General features: G+C 48.1%; 1 protein-coding gene across 1 annotated transcript in view; it reads right to left on the bottom strand.

Annotated features, from left to right (window-relative positions):
• Positions 1–3,130: 3,130 nt before the first annotated feature.
• Positions 3,131–22,703, bottom strand: part of Sfrp1 (secreted frizzled related protein 1) — a 39,918-nt gene continuing 20,345 nt past the window's right edge. Inside the window, exon 3 of the mRNA XM_050146668.1 lies at positions 3,131–6,521. Coding sequence (XP_050002625.1) covers positions 6,199–6,521 — 323 coding nt within the window. The 3' untranslated portion in view covers positions 3,131–6,198. The remainder of the gene's footprint in view (positions 6,522–22,703) is intronic.

Genomic DNA, 22,703 nt, shown 5'->3' with positions numbered 1-22,703 from the left:
TGCGTTCCCACCTCCTTTCTCTCCTCAGACTCACACACATGCAACGTTCCCTCCCTCCATTTAAGCAAACAACTCTCGCTGTGATTAAGTGCAGCCCCCTCTTATCTAAATACTGCACAGATGTATGAAGACATGGGAGCTTTCTGCTCTTCTGGAGAGCTCGCCCTGACACCTATCTTCCTCAAAGCCCCACAGAGCAGCCTTCCTTGGCCTCTGCTGACAGAAACCCTAATGCCTGCCCCCTAGTAAATCATCCCTGCTTGGCAGGCCATTCTCCATTTGTCAGGGAAAGGATTTTCCCTCCGAATACTTCAGTCGCCCCTTCCCATCTTGGCTTCCCCCACAGCGAGGGTTTGAAACTGCCCAGATGTGAGCAAATGGAACATGAAAAGTCCCACCTCTGTTGGCAACTTCCTGTCTTACTTCAGCTGTCCAGATAACACCGGCAGCCGGTTAGCTCCAGCAGCCGCCAGTAGTGGGAACTAGCACTATTAAGGGACACAGCTTGAAAAGCTAATGGGGTGCCCGGCCAAGGGGGCAACAAAAGATGGGGTCTTGAGTGCTCCCAAAAGTAGAGGGCACCCCAGAGGGACAGCCATTTAGGGCTAGGAGTGTAGCTCAAAAGTGGACAGCTTGCCTCCTCTGTGCAAGGCCTGGGGTTGGCCTCCCAGCACTGTAAACAATTAAAAGGGAAAAAAAGAAGTAAATGATGGAAGATTAGCCCCAGCTAACATGGGTTTATAATCGACTCCCACTCCCGTTGGTTTTGTTCCCAATTCAAAGTATGGCTCCTACTATGATTGTGGAGGAGATAGTTCCTTAAGAGGACTTCCCAGACTGGTTGTCCCACTGTGTGCAAGGCCTCTCGGGAGCCCCTGAGAGTGTCCCTGCCCAAGGAGTGTTTGGCAGACCCAGCTCCTGCTGTTCCCTAGAGGTGTGGAGTACTTAGGTGGTAGCTCAAGCCTTTAATCCCAGCACTCAGGAGGCAGAAGCAGGCAGATCTTTGTGAGTTTGAGGCCAACTTGATCTACAGAGCGAGTTCCAGGACAGCCAGAGCTGTTACACAGAGAAACCCTGTCTTGAAACACTGAGTGAAAGGAAGGAAGGGAGGGAGACTAGAAAAGAAGGGAGGGAGGGAGGGAAGGAGGAAGGAGAAAGAAAAAGAAATGCTTTGTCTTAGATCCACAGACTCAGAATCTACTCTTGTCCTATGTAGCTGTGGGATTGAATCACAGAAGAACTCTTTGAAGAGCCCGATGTACCCCATTATAAAGGAAACAAAGCCTCATCCCTGCCCTCTGAACCACTTTATTAACTAATATCAAAGTAACCCACAATACTCCAGGAAGTCTTGCAGCAATGTGTGCAGAAGAGAAAAGAAAACGCCCCAAATAAGCACCTGCTTCTCAATCCCAAGCCAAGTTCATGCTATTAACTAGGTTTTGCAAAGATCCACAAACCAGAGTCTTGATACAACCAGTAAACCACTTACAAGTTGTAAATCTAATGTTATCTAGATTGTCAACACCATTCAACTGTCATATGCTCAGGAGAGACAACCAAGATCCTGAAGACTCTGACCCAATGAATAGTTCAATCCGTTGATGAATTAAAATTTTGAATGAACTGTTGGGAGGGAAATCGCAGGTAGGACCTAGTAGGAGGAAGTAGGTCACTGGGGAAGTGTCCTTAAGGCCACATCTTCCTTCCCCTGGCTCCTTCTTTTCTGTGTTTCCTGCGTGTTGTGATCACGTGTTTCAGTGAAGAGGCGGCAAACTAACATATGAGACCTCATTACTACCATTCACATTCAAGATCTCTGGGGGTGGTAGCCAGAAACTGGATGTGGGCACATCACTCTCCGTGACTGTCACACATGCTAACGGCGGAATATGTCCCCTTCTCTCCTACCATTGTCACCAGGAGACTGCCCCAGAGGTTCCTCCTCAGACACCAACGTGGATTTGCTGGCACATCTGGATCCCACATGGGAAGACGGTGGAGTCAACCTCACTTGGACCCACCTCTTGCTGCCCTTTGATAGGGAGGTCTGGAGAGTTCCTTGAGGAGTGACGTGCACTATGCAGACTGAACTCAAGCAAGCCTGTAGTCCTTAGATCACCTGACATGCCTAAGCAGGCCCACCCACTCACAACCCTGGGGACCCTGAATACCCCAGAACCCCCAGAAACAGAAGTAGACTTCTACGCCCTTGTGCTAACTTGTTAGGGAGAGGACACTTTGAAATGTCATGAGACGCTATGGGTCATGGCAGTATGGCTTCTGCAGGGTAGGACCAAGCCAAAAGGAAATTCTCTCCTTAACCCACAGAGAGCCGAGAGGAAGTAACAATGCCCTACTTGGGCAGTGATGGTGCATTAATACTTCACCAGAGTAGATGAGTATCTGAAGATCCTCTATTGTCCCCTAAGAGACAGACGGTGGTGTTCTGCCTGGGTGGGGGAGGCTCTGGTGCACATTTGGAGAAATACTAGCGGTTCTAGTGTGGAGACTTTTTCGCGGGGGGGGGGGGGTACCATGTAATAGAGCCATCGCTACAATGGAAAAATTCCATAGGCAAGAAGCCCAACCCCAAAATAAACATCCAGGGATCAGCAAAGTGTGTCACTCTGGGTACAAAAGCAGGCCCAGTAGGTAATTCAGCTGGGACTCAGGGACTGTGGGTTCTGATTCTAGCCACGCCAGTTGCCCAAAGTCTTCTGGGAAGCCCCAGCCATGTCACGTCTTAGATTGTTCATCTGCAAGATCCCGAATGGGACCACAGCACCAGACACAAACCATTTCTTTAGTTCTAGCAGGTCATTTGAATGTGAACACTAAAATGGACCAGCGAGGGGGGTGGGGGGAAGCCATCTAAAACACGGCAGAAAGTTTGGCCGAGCTAAAACCCACACAGCCAGACAGACATTAGGCTGTTACGGAGAGATGGTTAGTGGGGAAGGAAGGCAGGGAATATTCACTGTCCTTCCCAGGGCTCTTACACCCACCACACCCAGGCACCACGTCAAGGTGATGTTGTGGGACCAGAAGCCATCGCTGGAACACAGGGGAGTATGCAGAGTTGGGGAGCGTGGATGCCGGACAGGCAGTCGGGTAAATCACAACTCACTTTGTTATTGATTGAGTGATTTTAGTCAAGTGAATACATGGCAGGAAAAGCATGAAAACAAAACACATATGGGAATTACTATTACATAAGTGATAACATCAAAACATCTGGTCAAATGTAGTTAAAAAAAACAACACAAATGAAATGGAATGTAAAACGTCTTCACAGTATTCAAAGCTTTTTATAAAAGTTTTGGACTCTCAAAGTGGAGTCCCTCACGAAAGAACTAGGGCCAGCAGGAATTCCATCTGTGTGCTGGGGACCTGCGAAGCCAGGTCAGAGCAGCCAGCATGCCAGCGTGGAGATGTGGCCTCAGGTTTGCTTCTGAAACATATCTCGAAACACTTCCGCTGTGAAGGCACAACAGATCATCTAGCTACACGGAGTCTAACAAGGAAGACAGGCTCTAGCTTTGGGAAATGAGATCTCTGTGATTGAAACCTTCACAGTTAGCCGGAATCCTGCTCAGGCCCGGCCCCCCGGGGGGAACGTAGCGCTAACCCGCTAACCCGCTAACCGCGAGAGTTGAGTGTGGATACAGAATGTCTTAAAATAGTATTACAGTTCTTGCCTCCGAGCCTATCTTCTCTCTACTGGTAGTGCCCAGTGGATCCGCAGGTCTAAGGCTGACCCTTTCCCTGGCAACAATGGTCAGAACGCACATGGACCTCCTCTGCTGGAAGCTGGTGCCGAGGCCCATGAGTCTGCACATTGGTTTGTTGTGCCTTTTGTCGAAAAGAACAAAGGTTGGAGATCATGCAGCTTTGGGGTCATAGATAGCCTCCCTTGCTTGTGCTGACCTGCTGAGATCGCGCTGACAAAACTGGCGTGCACGCGTCTAAAATCCTCACAGGTCCACAATAGAACTCTAATGTCAGGGATTCTGCAGTGGTGGGGTGCGGGGTGGGGGGTGCGACAGCCGCTGCAGTTCACGGGATCAGTTTATTGTGAATTCTTTCTGAGAGCATTGCCTCCTACCTGAGGGTTCTAATCTAGAGCTGCCCAGCATGGCCCCGGCTCGCTTTCTGTGAAACTGCTAACACACCCCCATATAAACTCCCGTAGGAAGTCCTCTGTCACTTGGAGAGGGCCCTGCTGCATGACCCACTTTGCCCAAGTGAGCAGCCCTTCAGCAAGCCCTAAACTAGCAACTCTAGGCCTCACTCTACACACTCATGAAATACACTTGTGTTTCAGTTGAACAATGAGAAAAGTAGACTATTACTAATTACTAATACGTATGTGCATTTTAAAATCATCCAAAAGTATAGGCAAATCATTTAAGGCCCCTAATAACGTTAAGGTTGAGAGAATATTTAAGTGTTATGATAATGGGATTACTAAACAGGAGGTTAACTAGGTCAGTATCCCACTCAGGTCGGTAACTAGGTTGGCTTGTTGATTTCCAGGCTACAGCCGTTCAGAAGTTACCAGAATTTCCCTGTTTCTGTGTCAGTCCAAGGCCACTGGATGACACAACTTCTCACAATGCTGCAGCAGGACTGAGCACCCCAGGGAGACAGACCGCCACTGTGTTCCTTGAGGTGTGCTGGGGAATGAATGAATGGTCAAGACTTTGGTGGAAGAAATCAGCGTTCATGTCTTTTTTCTTTAGAGCTACTCGGACAGCAGGAGTTAGGCTGCGGAAGAGAACCGGCTTATCTACATAATTTACTAAGCATACCAACTTTGAGGACTACTTTTGGGCACTTTTGCCAACGGTTAGCTGTTGTCGCCTTCTCCTTGGGCAGGACACACATCCTCAAAACGCACGAGTGGTGGGAGGGATACAAAAGCAAAAGTGGAGGGGTCAGGCAGGCAGCGGTTTCGAGTATCTTTTAACCATACGCAGTCATGTTGAAAGAAATGGATCTCCTTGGAGAAAAAGGAATCTGGATTGCCCTGTAGATACTGACAGCTTCCACAGCTGTGCGGGTTCCAGGGCAGCAGGGAACTACCATGATGCCACGCCCCCTCCGCAGCACATGCGCAGACAGTTGTTACTTTCCATAGCACATGCGCAGACAGCATGCTCACTAAGAGGGCAGCCTTGGGCAGTTAGAGATACAGATCTTAGTCTTGGTTGTCCTTTAAACGCTCAGTGTGGATTTTTATCAAAGCCTTGAAGGGTGTGTGAGGTTTTGTCACTGTTTATGTAGCGGCTGTTCTTTTGAAATATGACAGATGAAGCCACAATGTGAGGCTCCCCATTCACCCTGACTCGTGACTTGCTGATGCTCTTAGTTTTTTTTTTTTCTTTCACTATGTTTTTGAAAACCATTGGCTGCTCATCCTGAAATGCCTCATATCTCTTCATGCCTGCCCATGTTCCTCCTCATACAAAAGCAAGCCTCCGTCACCTTTGTGTCCCAAGGGATGGATAGGCATGGCCATCTGAGACCAAGAGTCTCCTATCAAAGGTGACTGGTGCAAAAGCTGAGGGTAGAACAGGCAGTGGCCCCCCATCCCACCCCTTGTCTATCGCATTCTGTACTGGGATACCCCAGCTACCTTGGGAGTGTGTGTGTGTATGTTGGGGTGGTGGTGCTCTTGGTTTTATCTAATGCAAAAAAGGGAGGATTACTACCAAACTGAAAGCAACCTGCCTTGCCAATGGTCAAATTTTTCTACCTGCAAGGACTTGGTTTACCCATAGACTCCATGAGCAATTCCTAATGATGTCCAGAGCCGCATACAGCTTGCGTCAGCTGCCCTCACACACTTCTTTCCAAACTGGTAAACGTGTGTGTGTGTGTGTGTGTGTGTGTGTGTGTGTGTGTGTGTGCCTGAGACTCAGTAAAAGGATCCTGCCCCTCCTTTTGCACAGTGACTGCTGGCCCTGCTGCCGCCCTTAAAAAGCCTAAAAAAGTCTAAAGAGCCCTGGACATAGCTGAGTGCGGCTATGTCAAGAGGGGGGAGTGGGGTCGCTGTAGGAATGGAGCCAGCTGCGATGCAAAAGCCACAACTGTAATGGGCAAGAGCAATATGTGAACCCCAAGAGCCAGGGCCGTCCCCTTGCCCCCACCCTCACCCCAGGTCACACACTCCCTCCCCAGTCCACCCCAGTATCACTTAAAAACAGACTGTAAGGTGGGGCACTCGTGGTTTTTCATTTTCTTCATGAAGTTTTTGAACTCCTTGTTTTCCTTGTCCCACTTGTGGATGGCCGTCAGCAGGTACTGGCTCTTCACCTTGCGGCCCATGATGAGAAAGTTGTGGCTGAGGTTGTCCAGCTGGTGGCAGGGACAGTCGGCCCCGTTCTTCAGGAACAGCACGAGCCGCTTCAGCTCCTTCTTCTTAATGGGCCCCAGCTTCAGGGGCTTCTTCTTCTTGGGGACAATCTTCTTGTCACCATTCTCCTTCTTCACCTCTCTGATTTTCATCCGCAGTGCTGGGATGAGGAGGGGGAGGCAGAGAGAGAAGGGGAGGGCGAGGAAGAGAAAGCATTTAGAACACAGCTTTTCACTGGAAACAACAGCCCACCCAGTCCTACAGGAAGGGAACACAGTGACGCTGGTCACTGTACTGCCGAGCTGTGAGAGCCCCCTGGGGGTAGCTGGGGGGGGCATCAAGAGGGTCTCAAATCAATTTCAGGTTTCATCACATTAAGCAAAGTAATTCAGAATTGGAAAGACAAATACTGTTGCATTTCTCTCTCGTGCAGAATAGAGAGGTGTGTTGTGTGTGTGTGTGTGATGTAGGGGTGTGTGGTGTAGGGGTGTATGTGATGTAGGGGTGTGTGATGTGGGGGTTGTGTGATGTGGGGGTTGTGTGATGTAGGGGTGTGTGTGATGTAGGGGTGTGTGATGTAGGGGTGTGTGTGATGTAGGTGTGTGTGCGATGTAGGGGTGTATTGTGCATGCACAAGTGATGAAGGTAGCTTGAGGTGGGGGAAGGGCATATAGCGGGGAAGGGGAGAATAAGCTAATGGGAAGGGATATAAGTGGAAGACAACAATACACATGCATGAATATATCATGAAGCCAATTCTTTTGTATGTCAGAAAATAATATAAAAAGAGAAGAGGTCACACAATTCAACTTAGCCTATATAATCTAATGTTACTGTCCAAAACATTTAAAAAAAAACTTGTCCTAATTGTTTTTTTTTTTTTTTTTTTTTTGTAAGAAAGTTAGTGGTTTTGTTTTCATACCATCCAAAACAAGGCAGATAGACTCTGGGAGCACACGCAGCAAGGGGAACTCAGAGAGCCCTTCAAACTGTATGCCAACGTGTGCTCAACATCAATGCCAACTTCAGCGCAGGTGAAGTCAGAGTTCCTCCAGCTGTCTGTTCAGGGAAGTTTGATCTAAGGAAGGAACTGCCCCACTGATCACTAGGCCACAGATGGACACCTCTGAGGTCCTATCCATGGAAAAGACCCATGCAGAATTAAACTTCACCTTGACTCCCTAACAGTTCAGAGACAGCTTTAGTGGGCACATACAAGTGACAGCCACTCCTCACATCTAATATGCAAGAAGAGCCTCTTGGGTTCTCAGAACCTGGAGAAAGAAATAACAACATACCTTCAGCCCTTCCTCTGCTTTGCTTTGTGTCCACGGATTCTGTGTTAGTTTTTCTTTTCCATAAATATGGGATATGGGACACGGGCCCCACTGTGTGACAGGCAAGCCCTCTACCACTGGACAGCATCCCAGCCCTGAATATTATTTTGAACCTGTGCACAGCTCCTTCAGTGGTGGCCATCAGGAACCCAATGAGCAAAGACATCCACTAAGCACACACTGCTATGCGCTTTAGAAGTAGCCAACACCACATATTAGAAATTGGAACTCATCTTCCAGATATCAGCCACCAGGTAATTGATACATCCCTTGAATTGTTTTGAATTAAAAGTTACCAAGCCAGAGAGTGGGAGGAAGGGAGTGGGAACTGGGATTGGTATGTAAAATGAGAAAAGATAGTTTTAAATAAATAAATAAATTTTTAGAAGAGTTACCAAACCCACCACCACCACCATCACTTTCAAATATCTCAAGACTTCCACTGTATTCCATGAAGAAAGCCTTATTCCTTTAACAGATGGATTCTAGTAACTCCATGAAGAAAGGACAATGATTGACCCCATCTAGGAGATAAGAAAACTGACATTGGGCCAGTCAGTTGGCTTGCTCATTTGTTAGTTTTAAATTCCAACCCCTGTGCATTAATTAACTGTCCGTTACTTCAACAAACTCCTGAGCTAAATCAGCTGATAAGGTGGAAAGTTCTGTTTTGGTTACACTCCAGTTTTCAATTCATCAGTACTGTCCCCCATGGGCATGTGACCAAACATCACCAGATAGCCAGAGCACACGGCGGGAAAAAGCTGCTAGCCACATGGCAGTAAGTAGCAAGCGAGAAGAAAGAAAAGCACAGTGGTTCGGGTTCCCTCAAGACATGCCCAAAATAACTCGTTTCCATCAGACTCATCTGAATGTTACACCAGCTCCCTGAGTGCCACGGGGATGGGGAGGGGGCTCGGGCGGAAGCTGGGGACCAAGCCTGCAGCACATAGGCCTGGGGGCAGAGGGGCTACAGCCAAACCACAGTGCCCTGACGACCAGGACACTTCCAATCGCTGGGCTGTGCCTGCCGCCTCTGTGGTTTCAAAGTTCTTCCTAATGAACCCCAAACTTTGAGTGCTCACCAACCGGATGGAGAAAATAAGGGGCTCAGAGAGGCTCCTAATTCCACTTCCATTTTAGAATGGCTTCTCTCATAAAATGACACAAGAGTCCCTCTGGCTGAAAGAGATAATGCTAGGGGGAGAAGTCACCACAGAATGTTCTGTTGGTTACCAGGCCAAACCTCGGCTCCCTTACAAGCAAAGAGAAGAGTCTTGAGAGCAAATCTTTCACGAACGAACGTGTCTAAGGCTGTGAATTCAAACTACTCCCCCGACCTTTTTCTAGACCTTGAGGCCTACTTAACTCAAGTCCTGCCTAATAAATACTCCAGGCATGAGAAATGTTTCACGCCAGGGCTGACAGAAAAGTCCCAAGTGGACCCTGGTGAACAGGCATTCCTAACTGTTGGCCGCCTAGCTCTTCGGGAGTGCCCAGCACTCATAACAGTAAGGCGAGCAACAGCACCCCAACTTCTGTGAATTCAAAGCATCAACACCCCCGCCTCAGTAGGGTAGGTTGCTGCCCACCGCTTCTGATTTGCTTGAATCTCACCCCCATGATGAACAAAGCAATTGGAAGCCAGCTCCCCCACCCTGCAAGGAACAGACAGGGGAGACTGCCTCTCCAAGGCCTCACCCAGGCGGGCCCAAACTGGCGCACTGGCCCACACTCACCTTGGCTCACACTCCACCTTGAACCTGGGATTTCACTTTAAAAAAAAAAAATCACTTGATTCAGTGTAAAACTTGTTGAAGGAGAGCTCTCAACGGGGTTGAGCGAGGTGAGTGGACAGAAGAGACTCATCAGCCAGGCCAAAGCCAAGGCAGTCTCCTCGCTTCTCAGAGCCAATGGGAACGGAAAACAAACCTTCCCCATTGTTTCCATCTTAGTGTCCTTTGGAGACTTCTGTGTTAAAAGCATAGTCCTGGGTGGGACTATTAGTGGAATGTTGGCAAGGCCGTGAGGGGTCTTTAGGTCACTGATGTGAGCCTTTTGAGAGGGATGGCAGGTCCTGCTGCCCCCCATACCTTCCTCCAATCTTTGGTGCTTTCTGGCCATGAAGTAAGTGAGTGGCTTTCATTCAAGACTGTTCTAATAGCGGACAATGAGGACTACTGAGACCCCAAGAACAATGGCAATGGGTTTTTGATCCTACTGCACCTATTGGTTTTGTGGGAGCCTAGGCAGTTTGGATGCTCATTTTACTAGACCTGGATGGAGGTGGGTGGTCCTTGGACTTCCCACAGGGCAGGGAACCCTGATTGCTCTTTGGGCTGACGAGGGAGGGGGTCTTGATTGGGGGAGGGGGAGGGAAAGGGGAGGCGGCGGTGGGGAAGAGACAGAAATCTTTAATTAATTAATAAAGAAATAAATAAATTTAAAAAAAGACTGTTCTAGCCATAGTGTGCTGCCTCACACAAGGCAACAGGCCAACTGGTCATGCACTAGCCTCCCAAACTGTTAGGCGAAGAAGTCATTCCTGTAGAAGCTGGTTGTGTGAGGTATTCGCTGTGGCAATAGGAAGTGAACTCCCTACTTCTTAAAGAAAGGCTGCAAGGCACTGAGATAACTCGGCTCCTTTCACAAGGTAGATGATGCCCAGGTCCAACGTGTAGAACCCAACCGTGTCTTAGAAGTGGTCAGGTACCACTTGCATTACCACGAGAGACAGAGAGTGATGCACATGCCGGCCACTAACAGGGGACCTTCTTTACTGCACCGAAACATGTCATCATTTACTGAATGCTGCGAGACAAACGCAGGCCAGTTGCTCCATCTACTGCAGCAGTTCCCAAGCCGTGAGCCATGACCCCCACGGGGGTTGCAGATCAGGTTCCTAACAGTAGCAACACTGCGGTTATGAAGTATCAAGGATATCACTTTGTGGTTGGGAGTCACCGCGACATAAGGAGCTGTATTAAAGGGTCGCAGCGTCAGGAAGGTTGAGAGCAGCTCATCTCCTGGCTCTTGGTTGCCACTCACGATGGCAGTCAGGCAGGCATGTCGAGTTCTTTATTACAGGCGAGAAGAAGCAGGGCCACACAATGACAGCACAAGGCTGCCATTTGGAGGAGATGCAATCAGGATTAGAACCCGTAGCCAAGCCCGCTGACCGCGTTCTCTCTTCCCACCCGTTATTGAGTTTAAAACGCTATTGCCTCAGTGGAAACTATTTCTTGATTGTGCTGCTTTTAATCACAACTCAAAAAAAAAATGTTCCTTTGTCGTGACCATGTAAAGGAATTTAGTTTACGTAGGCTGGGGGGCGGTGAAGGGAGGAGGGAAATTGATGATGGGAGTGTGGTTTGCATTAGACGCTCCAGTTCTCCGCTGCTTGGCTTTCTTTCTCAAGGTGAAGAAAGTAAGGAAGAAGGCACATGTGGCCAGAATTGCTAACATCTTTCCACCTTCCCAGGGTTTGCTTTAGGCATGCAGACGACCTGGAGTGTTTGATAGGTAATAACCTGTCCAAGGTTAACTTCCTCTCATCTGTGGGTGCCTGCGCTAACCCCACCACCAGCATGCCATGCCTGTGGCACTGAGGCAGAAGTTGGTACGGGCCCAGAATAGCCAAGAATCTACCACCATTGCTCTCTCTAATCATGCCATGCTCACTGCCAGGAGGCTAGGAAATTCACCCTTGGATGGGTTTGCGATGCAAATGCTGGTGGCATCAAAGACCCAGGGGAGACAGCAGCTGGGAGAGCAGCCTCGGGACACGATACTGTATGGACTGTCTCCCATCTGTAAGACAGAAAGCACTGCCTCGCTGCTGTTGGCACGGCTTCCATCACCATCGCTCCACTCACCTGCCCTGTTAGATAAACATGGCCCTGAAACTAAACCTTGGGCTCCAGATTGCAGTCACCTTAAAACAAAAGAAGAGGAAAAACTAAAGGGAAACAAAACCATTCTTTCTTCTTAGCATCCATTTGGCATCCCCTAAGGGATAAGCATTACTCTTACCTATGCCGTACCGCCAGCCAATAATTCAGACATTCTAAAACTTTGAAAACCTCCAAACTTGAGGCTGCAATTTGTACTCGTTTGGGTCTTTCTCAGAAATCTTAAAGCAAAAGATCTCCTCGGTTTGAGTCCATCTGAGTACATTTCAGTAGACCATGAAAAAGCTCCATTCCTCTTTCAGTCACTCGAGCCGTGTTTTCTGCACACCAATTATACTTCCCTGACTGCCTCCTGACAGGGCTCAGCCAGATTTCTGAGTCTAAAAGGAGAATCAGAAAAGTCCTGACGTTCATCCCAAGCCTGCACTCTCTTCCAGACCGCCTCTTCCTCTTGACATCCCTAGTCTATGATCGTCTTTCTTCCCACCATGGCCAGGTACAGCCACCGGATCAAGGTGGCCACCAGCCAAGAGCCATCCAGTTAAACAGCCAATAATCTGGCATTGCTGTACGCATCTAAGAGGAAAAGGAATAATTCGGGGAAAGGTGGGTGTGTAGCTGAGTTAGAAAACATGCTTGAAGCTCAGCAGATGACAGGGAACAGGTAAAATGAGGATAAAGTATAGAGGAGAGAAGAAAAAGAAGGGCCCTGAAGAATCACCTTTGCTGGGAACAAGGGGAAAGAGGAGAGTTAGGAGAAAAGAGCCAGAGGCAAAGATTAAAAATAAACAAAATAACCTAGGCAGCTGTTTTAAATGGAGCAGCCACCTCCCCATCCCAGTGCTGAAGAATGTGTTCAAACCGGGACTGCCTGGTGATGCAGGTCACTGACATCTGTGAGAGGCCAGGATCTGAGCCAGCAGAGGTCATTCCAGACAGCTGACAGCCAACGGAGAGGAGAAGACAAAAGCATTCCCCGCAGACAGGCCCCGAATTCCTGGAATGTCTAAAAGAACGACATCCACTGATGACCACACGCCAAATGCAACTAGATGGGGCACACGCAAGCTCTCTACTTCTTCCTGCAGTCAACTGGAAATTAGTTAAAACAAAAACAACAAACCCACAGGGGCTGAAGAGACGGCTCAGTGGCTAAGAGCACTCGTTGCTCTTGCACAGAACCTGGGTTTGATTCCCAGCACCCACATGGTGGGTGGCTCACAACTATCCACAGCTACAATTCCAGGGGCTCCAACATCTCCTTCTGGCCTCTGTGGATACTAGGCATGCACACACAAACATCCAAATACACAAAATAAAATTAAAAAAGAATTAACAAACAAAATGCATAAAAGAAAATGGTAAAGACAACAAGAATACAGCAAGAGAAAGTTCTGGATAGCAGAAAGCAAACAGAAGGTCAGACTGGCCTTGACAGAGAAGACAAGCTGAAACCAGCTGCTAATGGGGTCGGGAGATGCCTGCTAAGAGCATGCTGGCCCTATGCAGGGCCCACAGATGCTAAGGAGCTGGGCCACAGGATGCAACTATGGGCTCCAGAGACTGACTTCATGTCAACCCCAGCAGTAGCCAGGAGGTTTACTTGATATGGTAGGTGTGCATCTGATAGGAAGAGGGGGTGAAGTGCAGGAGGCGGTACAGCATTGGATGAGAGACTGCTAGGTAAAAAGTGGGGCCTTTGGATCTTGGAACACCGAATTTCTGGCCTGGTGTGATGGCTCCGCAGGGAGAGGGGCTTGCTGCTAAGCCTAATGACCTGAGTTCAAATCCCTGGAGCCCACGTGGTGAAAGGCGAGAGCTCACTCCCACGAGTACACATACACACATAACTCACACAAATAAATACATAAAGAAATAGAATGCTATAAAAATGCTTAGATGAACACCAATTTCTACCTCCAAGTCAGAGGGTTAGTAGCTCAAAAGAAAAGACCACAGGTTTTTTGGGTTTCATTTTTGTCCCTCCTTAAAAACCTCAAATGAGAGATAACAACTGGCAGGTTTAAAATACAAAAAGCTTTCAACTCCTGCTCAGGTCTCAAACTCGAATGTCCAGGAAAGGATTGACAGTATTTTAAGGTAAGTCTAAATGTGAATGATAGAGACCAAAATCATAAATATAAATAAATAAACGGGGGTGTGGGGAGGATTCCAGAGACATCAGGGGCAATGTAGGAAAACATAAGAAACCTTTAAAATGTGATCACATTGTAAGTTACTATGTCATATAACAAGAACAGAAAACTATTAAAGGAAGCTTTCACAGAACAGGGCTGCGTTCAATACGTGTGTTTTAGGTCAGGTTTAAAGACATTTCCTGAGATCACAAACAAAGAGACAGTGAGAGGGGAGGCAGGAAAAACACAAAAGTAGACCAGGGGCCTTTGTCTCTACGTCTGAATAAAGGCAATTACGGAATACATAAAAAAAAAATGGAGGGAAACCAAGGAAATATTGTAAGTCAGTTTTTTCAGAGATGAAGAACATAAACTCTCAGTTTATATCACACCTGGCTCAAAGAATCGGCACACTTAGAAACATAAGGAACGGAATGACATTTTGAAATACACAGAAAAGAAGATCTTCTTAAGCCAATGGATCTGGCATCAGGATGGTACTGGGTTTTGCAATAGCAACCCTGGGAGTCTGTGGAACAATGAAGGAAAGCCTTTAAAATCCCCAACTATGACAGAGCCAAATCACCAACCTGTACTTAACAACAGGATAAAGACATCTTCAGACATTAATGGGTTAAATACTAATTCCTAAGTGTCTTTCACGAGGAATCTTTTTTTTTTTTTTAACATGGAGGTTAATGAAAATAAGTATAAGATTCAGGAAAATGAAGAGCTAACATCAAGAAAGCCAAAAGAAGACTTAAAACATCTTCTCCATTACACTTGGCACAGCGGCATGGTTTCAGTCTACCCAGGCTGAAGCAGGAGACATACTGCTGCATAGCTAAAAGGGGGGGGGGGGGCAGAGAGAGGGAGGGGACTAAAGGGGGGCTGAGTTCATAACAGGAAGTGAGGAACAAAGGAAATAAAACGATGCAATTACTATCTCAAAGGAAAATGAAAGGGACCAAATCGGAGGTGACAGCGCAGCCAGCGCACTTAACTGCTCAGAGGCAAATAACGTCGTCTATACAGCACCTGGAAATTCAACTGCGCATGCGCTAAGGCAAAGGCGCTGTGTTGGGCACAAGCTAAGCCAAGGGCGCTGTGTGGCTGCATCGGGAAGATGATGTAAAAGAGACTGTCTTCAGCCTTCACTGTAGAAGAGTCAACAAATGGTCCACACAAGGAGACCAGGAAATCGACCCCTGCAGGCCCTGTACTTGCTATAGGTTTGCTAACAACCTCCAGAAACTCTACCCGGGAAAATTGGCACTTCTGATTTGTGAGATGCGGATGGGAGGCATGAGGGAGAAAGCTGCCATTTTATTTCATTAGGGTTTTATTTTAATTTACTTTTTACTTTATGTGCATTGGTGTTTTGCCTGCATGAATCTCTGTGTGAGGGTGTCAGATCTTGGAGTTACAGACTGTTGTGAGCTGCCATGAGGGTGCTGGGAATTGAACCCAGCTCCTCTGGAAGAGCAGTCAGGTCGATGCTCTTAACTGTTGAGCCATCTCTCCAGCCAGTTTTATTTTGTTCCTTTTAGTTGTTGTTGTTTTTCATAAATAGCCTTTTATCCTTATTTGATTTTTAGGCTATGTTTTGAGGCATAAAATCCACATAAATTTTTAGAAAGCTTATGATCTCATGCAGAACGTGAATGAGTTACAGAGAAAACAGAGATTATACAGTCCAGTGTAAATGAAGCAACCTAGTTTCAGTTCAGCCTCCTTAAAGATTATTTTTAATAAATAATCAAAATAATAATTATTTTGAATAAAAACTTTGTTTCTCAATCCTTCCTTCCTTTTTTCCCTTTCTCTCTCTTTCTTTCTCTTCCCTTTGTCCCGTCTTTTAAGAGATGAAGGAGAGGCAACCCACACATCTTATCAACGCTCACCATTTTCCAGATGAGAAATCCATTAGGTCAGAAAGTTCCTTGTTTACTTTGAATTGGAAAGGATGTTAGACCTCCTTCAACTGTTGTTCCTGGCTAAGTCAGGAGGCCAGAAACCCCCACAGCCACGACTACCACCTGTTCCCGGCCTCGGCCCCAAAGGTTTGCCTCCTGGAGCAAGACTGGAGGAATAGGGACCACTGACCCAACATCTGCACACATCTTTCCAGTAGCACAGACGTGTAACCCACGGTGGCAGACACCAGAGTACGCAGCCTGGCTCCAGTGAGATTTGCTTTATCTAAATTACTCTCTCAGAGAGGTCTGACGTTTCCAAAGAGATGATCTGGGCGCAGGAGTAAGCTAGTTCCAGAAGCTGACACCTTATCCCATGGTGGCCTCTCACCTGCCAGACTCAGCTAGCCAATGGTTTGGGAAGATGGGTACAGACAGGCACCGCCATGCACCAGCCATGTTGCCGCCTTACACGGCTCCTACCCTGTGGGTCCTCCAGGTAAAAGAGTGTGTTCAGATAACAAAGCCTGACTCATCTGTGAAAACTGGAGAGTCGGCTTTCTGCTTCCTCATCCCAGTTCATAAACCTCCCAAGGCCTGAGGCAAAAACCACCTTCCTTTAACTCAACTGTGCTAGTAACAGCCTGGGCAAGGGCCTTTGGCAGTAGCGGCAGCCACCTTCAGAATGCAGAGAGGGCCTGGTCAATACGGAGGGCTGGCTTTGACACACTGGAGCCCAGATATGTCCTACCAACAGTGGTCTCCCAATGGTGGACTGACAGAACTCACTGTTCCCACCAGGAGTCAGGGTTTAGCATAATTAATTTGTTTAGCAAAGAAAAGAGCTGACACTCAGGCACAAGAACTCAGACTCTATTCCCCGGTTTCACAAACCACACACTACATACTTCCTGACTACAGGACACACATTACATACATACACGTATACATACATACATACATATTAAAGATTGAAAGCCCCAACCAGCTACAAAGAACAGAAGGTTAAAAATTTTTTTTTTTTTTTTTTTTGCGAGTGACTCATTTGGAGCCAATTATTTAACTGAAGTTGTCCTGCTTACTGGATCCCTGATAATTTAGAATTTAGGGAGCTGATCACAGAAAAGTGCACAGCTCCCCCTCCCCACACATATCCCGCCACTTCCCCACCACACACACACACACACACACACACACACACACACACACACCCTAGCAGTTTCTAGTACCCCATTGCCAACTCTCCGCCTTCACTGCTGCACCACTAACTTAGGCTGTTGGAGTAAAGCTGAACTCGACTGGAAAACAAAGTCACGAATGGTATCATTTCCATCTCAGAAGCGTGGCTCTGGCACCAAGAATTTGAATTCCTAAGTAGAACCGAGAGATCCAGAGCTCTCTCGTTCCGGACTCAACATAACCACCCCTACGTGCCTACCAGCCAGGAGGAGAAGACCCATCGAAGAAGTCAGTCATCAGGGCTGACTGAATCTTGGCTCCGACCCAAGCAAACCTGCCAAAGCAAACAGCTGTTCCCACCACGGGGTCACTGAGCTTCCAGCCCTCTCCATTCCACCTCCTGGGGCTCACATGAATGGCAAAATTGCAACATTTCGTAGGAAGGAAAACGGGTAAGAGTAGGGAATGGGATTCAGAGCCCATGAACTGGACAAGCCGTGAGTTCTCAACAGTAACTGTGAACAAGGCTCTCAAGCCTGAGCATCAGAATCACTCAGATGTTGGCCTGTTGGAAAGGGGACTGCTAAAACACCCTCGGCCACATGCACATTCCCCCCCCCCTGCCACCCCCACCACCCTTCTGCCACACCTCCTTCCACAGTTTCTCATTCAGTAGCAATGGGATAGGACCCAACAATTCACACTCCCAACAAGTTCTAGAAAAGCGTGGATGCTGCCGGGCTGGGAACCAGCTAGAGACACCCAAAGGGCTTGCAAGCAAGGACTGTCTGGACCTAACAGCATTTACGGAGTCAGTGTGACCTTTTGGGCCTCGGTCCCTTAGTTGTGGCCCTTGCGCACCAGAAAACAAAGGCTTTTCTAGCGTGAGGCAGCACATTCTGGAAGAAAACGAGCCTGCATGCAGACTTAGCAGACCCTCGCGAGCCCCACTGGCAGCTTTCTGTATGAACACGGTAAGGCTCTCCACTTCTCTGGCTCTCCACAAGCACTTGCAGAACAAGGAGCGGGCAGTTAGGTGTTCCAGGCCTGCGATCTAAATCTAAATCTTCCAGTTCCCCTCCCTCTGCTGTCTTGGAAACCTAGTACTGAATCCCAGACCACCCAAATTGTAAATACCTCAGAGAGTACAGGTGGCCCTTGCAGTCCATACTGTCCAGGGACTTTGCCTGGATTTACCCCAACCATGCCTCACGTCAAACATCAGCCCAAGAAAATGACCTTAGTCTAAACTCGAGGACAACTCCAGAGCAGAACACACGGGACACCTCTAAGCGTGGTGACTAGCCGGCCTTCATATCAAGCCATTAAAAGATGCACAGGACAGGTGCTGTCACCCTGGATGCTATTAGCTGAAGAAGCCATGAATCCAGGGCCTCTGAGCAATGATGGCCACAGACACACTTCGGCTTTCTTCCATTAGTTCCACACTGAGTCATTTAAAGGCAGTACCCATGTTTTTCCTATTTAAGTCAAAGTATCAATCGGCTCCAGGAAGCTCTCAGCCAGCCAGCCCCAACCCTGCCCTCCGTGGCCCTCAACACCTGAACCTTGAATAGGCACAGCTTTGTATGCTAATGACCCAGGAGTTTGCCTTATCTCTCCTCCTCCCCTTAGTGCAGTTGTGAGTTCACATGAACTCTGCTTGGCAACTACTGCAATGCGTTGGCCACTAGAACGATCAGTTAAGCATTTTTTTGAGCACACATACAAAAAAGTGAATGAAAGTAACACAGTCATTGCCCTGAGGTTCACAGCCTCACTTGTGAGACTAATTCTTTACACAAACGCATTCTTTAGCCTTTCTCTATGCATGTCCCAGGCCCCTCAGTTCCTGAAGGAGATATTCAGCTCTGGATACCTTTCCAGATGACTCACATGGGAAAGGTCAACGCCTTTGTCCAGGTCCAACTAGACAATGGTGGAGCTGGAATCTGAACCCAGGGAGTCAATTTCCCAAAAAAACACTCAAGACCCTGATCCCTGTGTCCTGAATGTCTTTCTTGTCTACGGTAGAATACTGCTTTCCAGGCCTGGGGTCAGGACAGACTTCATTGAAATCTCACTGGCCCCTTTTCCATCCAAGGGCATTTTATGTGTCGGAGGATTTAGAGGATAGCATCCCTCTTATTCAACACTAACTTGTGCTAAGACCAAGAACAAAGACAATGTGCCAAATCCTTCACTCAAACCATCATTAATTCTGTCCCCAAGCCCATGCCCACCTCCTCACTGACTTCTGTAGCAACGCTTAGCTAAGCATGGGGCTCATTCTCCTTCTGTCCTGTTCCGCACCCACCTACATTTGAACTTTCTGGGTTCTTGGTTTTTTGTTTTTTTGGTTTTTTTTTTAAGCCTCTAAGGGTTTGTACTCAAGGCAGGGAGACCCTGGCAGACTATCCTGACTCTGACCCTCAGCCAGTGCTTAGGGCCAATCTGAGCCCTGGCCCCCACCTTCCCCATCCATGAGAAGGTCTGGGGAGAAGTTTAGTAAGAGTGGACAGAGCACACATGGGTCTCTAGCACCCATCCAGAGGTCCTCGGGGAATGCACACAGAGCCAGAGAGATGACAGTGTATTCCCAATAGGAGTGTTGGTCTCTCTGAGGTAAAAACTGGTCTTGACCTGATATGGGTTAAGTCAAAGCTAGGAGTTGAAATGAAAATCAGAGTTAGCACCAGGCCTATCTCAAGGCTGGCCTCATTGCTATCACCAGAGTTTATCGTGACTTCCCAGCTATTTGAGAGCTGACCTTCAGTCTGGGTAGCACTGATGTCACCCTGAAGCCAAGTATTCTGGTTCCTGCTTCAAGTCCTCTCAATCTCTTTTCTGTCACTACAAACAGCAGAAAAGAGATTCTAAGAACCCAGGGGAAGCAGGTAGGTAAGAGGGTTGCTTAGCATGGGTTCTTGCTTTCCATGACATAATCTCTTCCCTTTTGGCCTCAGAGAGTTCAACATCGTATTTATTGAGACTCCGGACATCTTCCCTTGGCTATGACAGACAGTTCCCCCTAGGAGCTCCCTGAAAGACTGCTGGGTGGTCATCACATCCTCCCTCTTATGTCCAGGGAGACCCCACGGGGAGACCCCATGCAATGGGCGTGAACTGTACCAGGCCTTTTCCTGGGATCCCCAAGTACCCTACATTAATAAACCTGGGGGTTGTGTGGGAAAGCCAATGAAACCACGCTTGGAAAAATGCCTGGAAAGACATCTTATTGTTTTTGTAGCTATTCCCAAAATGTACTGAAAGATGTCCAATTACCTAAGCACGACACAACAGTAACCAGGAGATGAGACGGCAAAAGCCCGCCCAGTGTGCGGTGTACCTGAATTATGAGCGCTCACATGTGTGAGCACATATATTGTGTATGTAGGTCCGTGCACAAGTGACTGTTGGTATGTGGAGGCCTGAGGCCTGATGGGCACTGGGATCTTTGTCGGTCACTCTCAACCTTATATATTAAGCCAAAGGCTCTCAGTGAGTTTGGAGTTGGCGGGGTCAGCTAATCCAACCAGCCAGCTTTCTCCCAGTGTTTCTCATCTCCGCAGCCCACATGGTAAGGTTACAGGCAGGCTGCCACGTTCACCCCGCTTTGTATGAGTTCTAGGGGTCTGAACCCAGTCCTCAGGCATACATAGCGGTCACCTTATTATCCATAGGATCATCTCCCCAGCCCCAACACTCTGTAGATGTAAAAATACAAATTAATTCCTCTGGTTTTCTTGTCCCTGCTCATTAGTTCAAGCAACTCGTGGTGCCAAATAGAACTTTTTCCTTTGTTTAGACTAACAGTTCCCATTAACACAACAATGTGCAGCTGTCTCGGCTGAGCCAGAATACAGCTAACAGGAACAACTGGGCATCAAATCAGTCCCCACCCCTAACCATATCCTCACTACCTGTTGGCAACTGAGCGTGTGTGAGCGCTGAAGACGACTACTCAGGTTACCAGGAAGTGGGAGTTACACACACACAAGCGTATCTAGACAAAGACATAGAAGCCCCTGGAAAATCTGAGACTAAGGATGACGCTAGCTTATTAGGCCAGACTTGGAAGCAGGGCCTGATGGGAGGAAAGAACTGTGGCTCCAGATCCAGCTCAGACGAGCTGTACCACAGATAGGCCACCCTATGGGAGAAAGCCTGTGGGAGAAAGCGTCATCTTCCCAGAGGTAGGGGGACACAGTCGGAGAGCACGGCTCTTCCACAGCAACCCCACCCAGTCTCCAGGCATGGCTCCTGTGCTCTGTGACAGCCCAGTATCAATGAAGACCCTCACCCTGGCGCCGTGGCTGACAATCAACAGCAGCTTAACTAGCAAGGGAAGCAGATGGGCAGGAGGCAGTGGAACGGGCAACACCAGGAGCCATGGCCCACTGCAGAGTACAGGGGCACCTCGGATAAGAGAGCCTGGAAACGGCACAGGAAGCAAACTCTTTACCCTGGAGGCCACAGAACCCTTGGCAAGCAGTTGGAGAGCTCACGTGAATATCTAGGAATGTACCCATGACCTGACTGCATGTCATGACCGCCTCAGTGAGGCAGGAACCTCTGGATCAAGCCCTGATGTTCAAGTACAAGTAAACAGTTTCTCACTGACTAATCTCTCTTCTGCCACGCATCCCACAGTAACCAAAGTAACCGTGGCCTTATCAAATGGCCTTGGATCATTTTCTACCTAGCTAGCGACACACTGACTGGCCTTCTGTTAGGGAATTCGGTCGCATTTTCCCTTGAAGAGATGCATGTGAGCGTGTTTTGGAAATGTCCTTTCTTCTTGTGCAGGGACTAGAACCTAGGATTTTACAGATGTTAGACAAGTACTCTACAACTGAACTGCACCTCCAACCCTTGCATGTGTTTAAGGAACATGGGACACAGGACAAAGTGAGATTTAAGAGGCCATAACCAGACCTCCAACAACCACCCAGAGATGCCATGGGGCCGACAGCTGCTATGGCTACCACTATCCCACCCCCTCAGCCTCTGTGAATGTTCCTCTCATTTTTCCCTCTATATATCCAGGCTTGGAAGTCCCACTTTCCAAATCCACTAAGCCCAAGCTACTTCCCCACATATGACCCACTCTCTATCTGTGTGTGTTTCTAGTGCCAAAACAGAATCCCAAGCCAGAAACGAGGCCCACTCTGCACTAAAGAAGTAAAACCTAAATTCACTATCATTTCCTGAAAGTGAGGTAGCGGCAGCACAGAGGGAAAGCCAGGTCAGTGTCCCCTCTGCCAGCCTCTACTCCCCAAGTATGGAAAGACCCCGGCAGAGCTGTCCCCTCCCATTCCAGGACCACTGAGCAGACACAGCAAGGCCGGAGTCCACAATTCCTCCTGTCTGGCACAGTGAAGTGTCTGCGTTTCCTTGGGGCTTATCTCAGTACGTTCCCAGCTCTATCTTTCAACCAGCATTCTAGGCAAAATAGAGACGAGACTTAGGACAGACAGGACTAACTCCAGACCAAAGGTCAGTGTCCCTGCTGGAGATTTTAGATGTGGGCTTCCCATGATTTTCCAGGCTGAAAGAACTCGTGGGTCCTGGCCTGGCTTTCACAGGAATCTAGGTGGCACAGGAGAGTCCAGAGAGAGCCTCCAAGTCATCCAACCCCCAAAGAGCATGGGAAAAGGGGGACTTTGATGGGTCCACGGAGGGAAAAGCTCCCCTCGGCTCACCGATTCTTGATGTAGAGCAATCACTGCAAACAAGAACATGCGCCAGGAGATACATTAAGTCTGTAAGAATAGAAGGCTCTAGGCAAATAGCTGTCAGTCAAGGCAAAAAGCAAAACAATATATTGATTCTACTCCTTGCTCAATGAAGGGCAGCCT

This window comes from Alexandromys fortis, unplaced genomic scaffold (genome assembly GCF_014885135.2).
Source record: "Alexandromys fortis isolate MF-2015 unplaced genomic scaffold, M_Fortis_MF-2015_v1.1 scaffold_55, whole genome shotgun sequence".
Lineage (NCBI taxonomy): Eukaryota > Metazoa > Chordata > Mammalia > Rodentia > Cricetidae > Alexandromys > Alexandromys fortis.
Note: the sequence above shows the minus strand (reverse complement) of the source record. Positions and strands in the feature narration are given on the sequence as shown.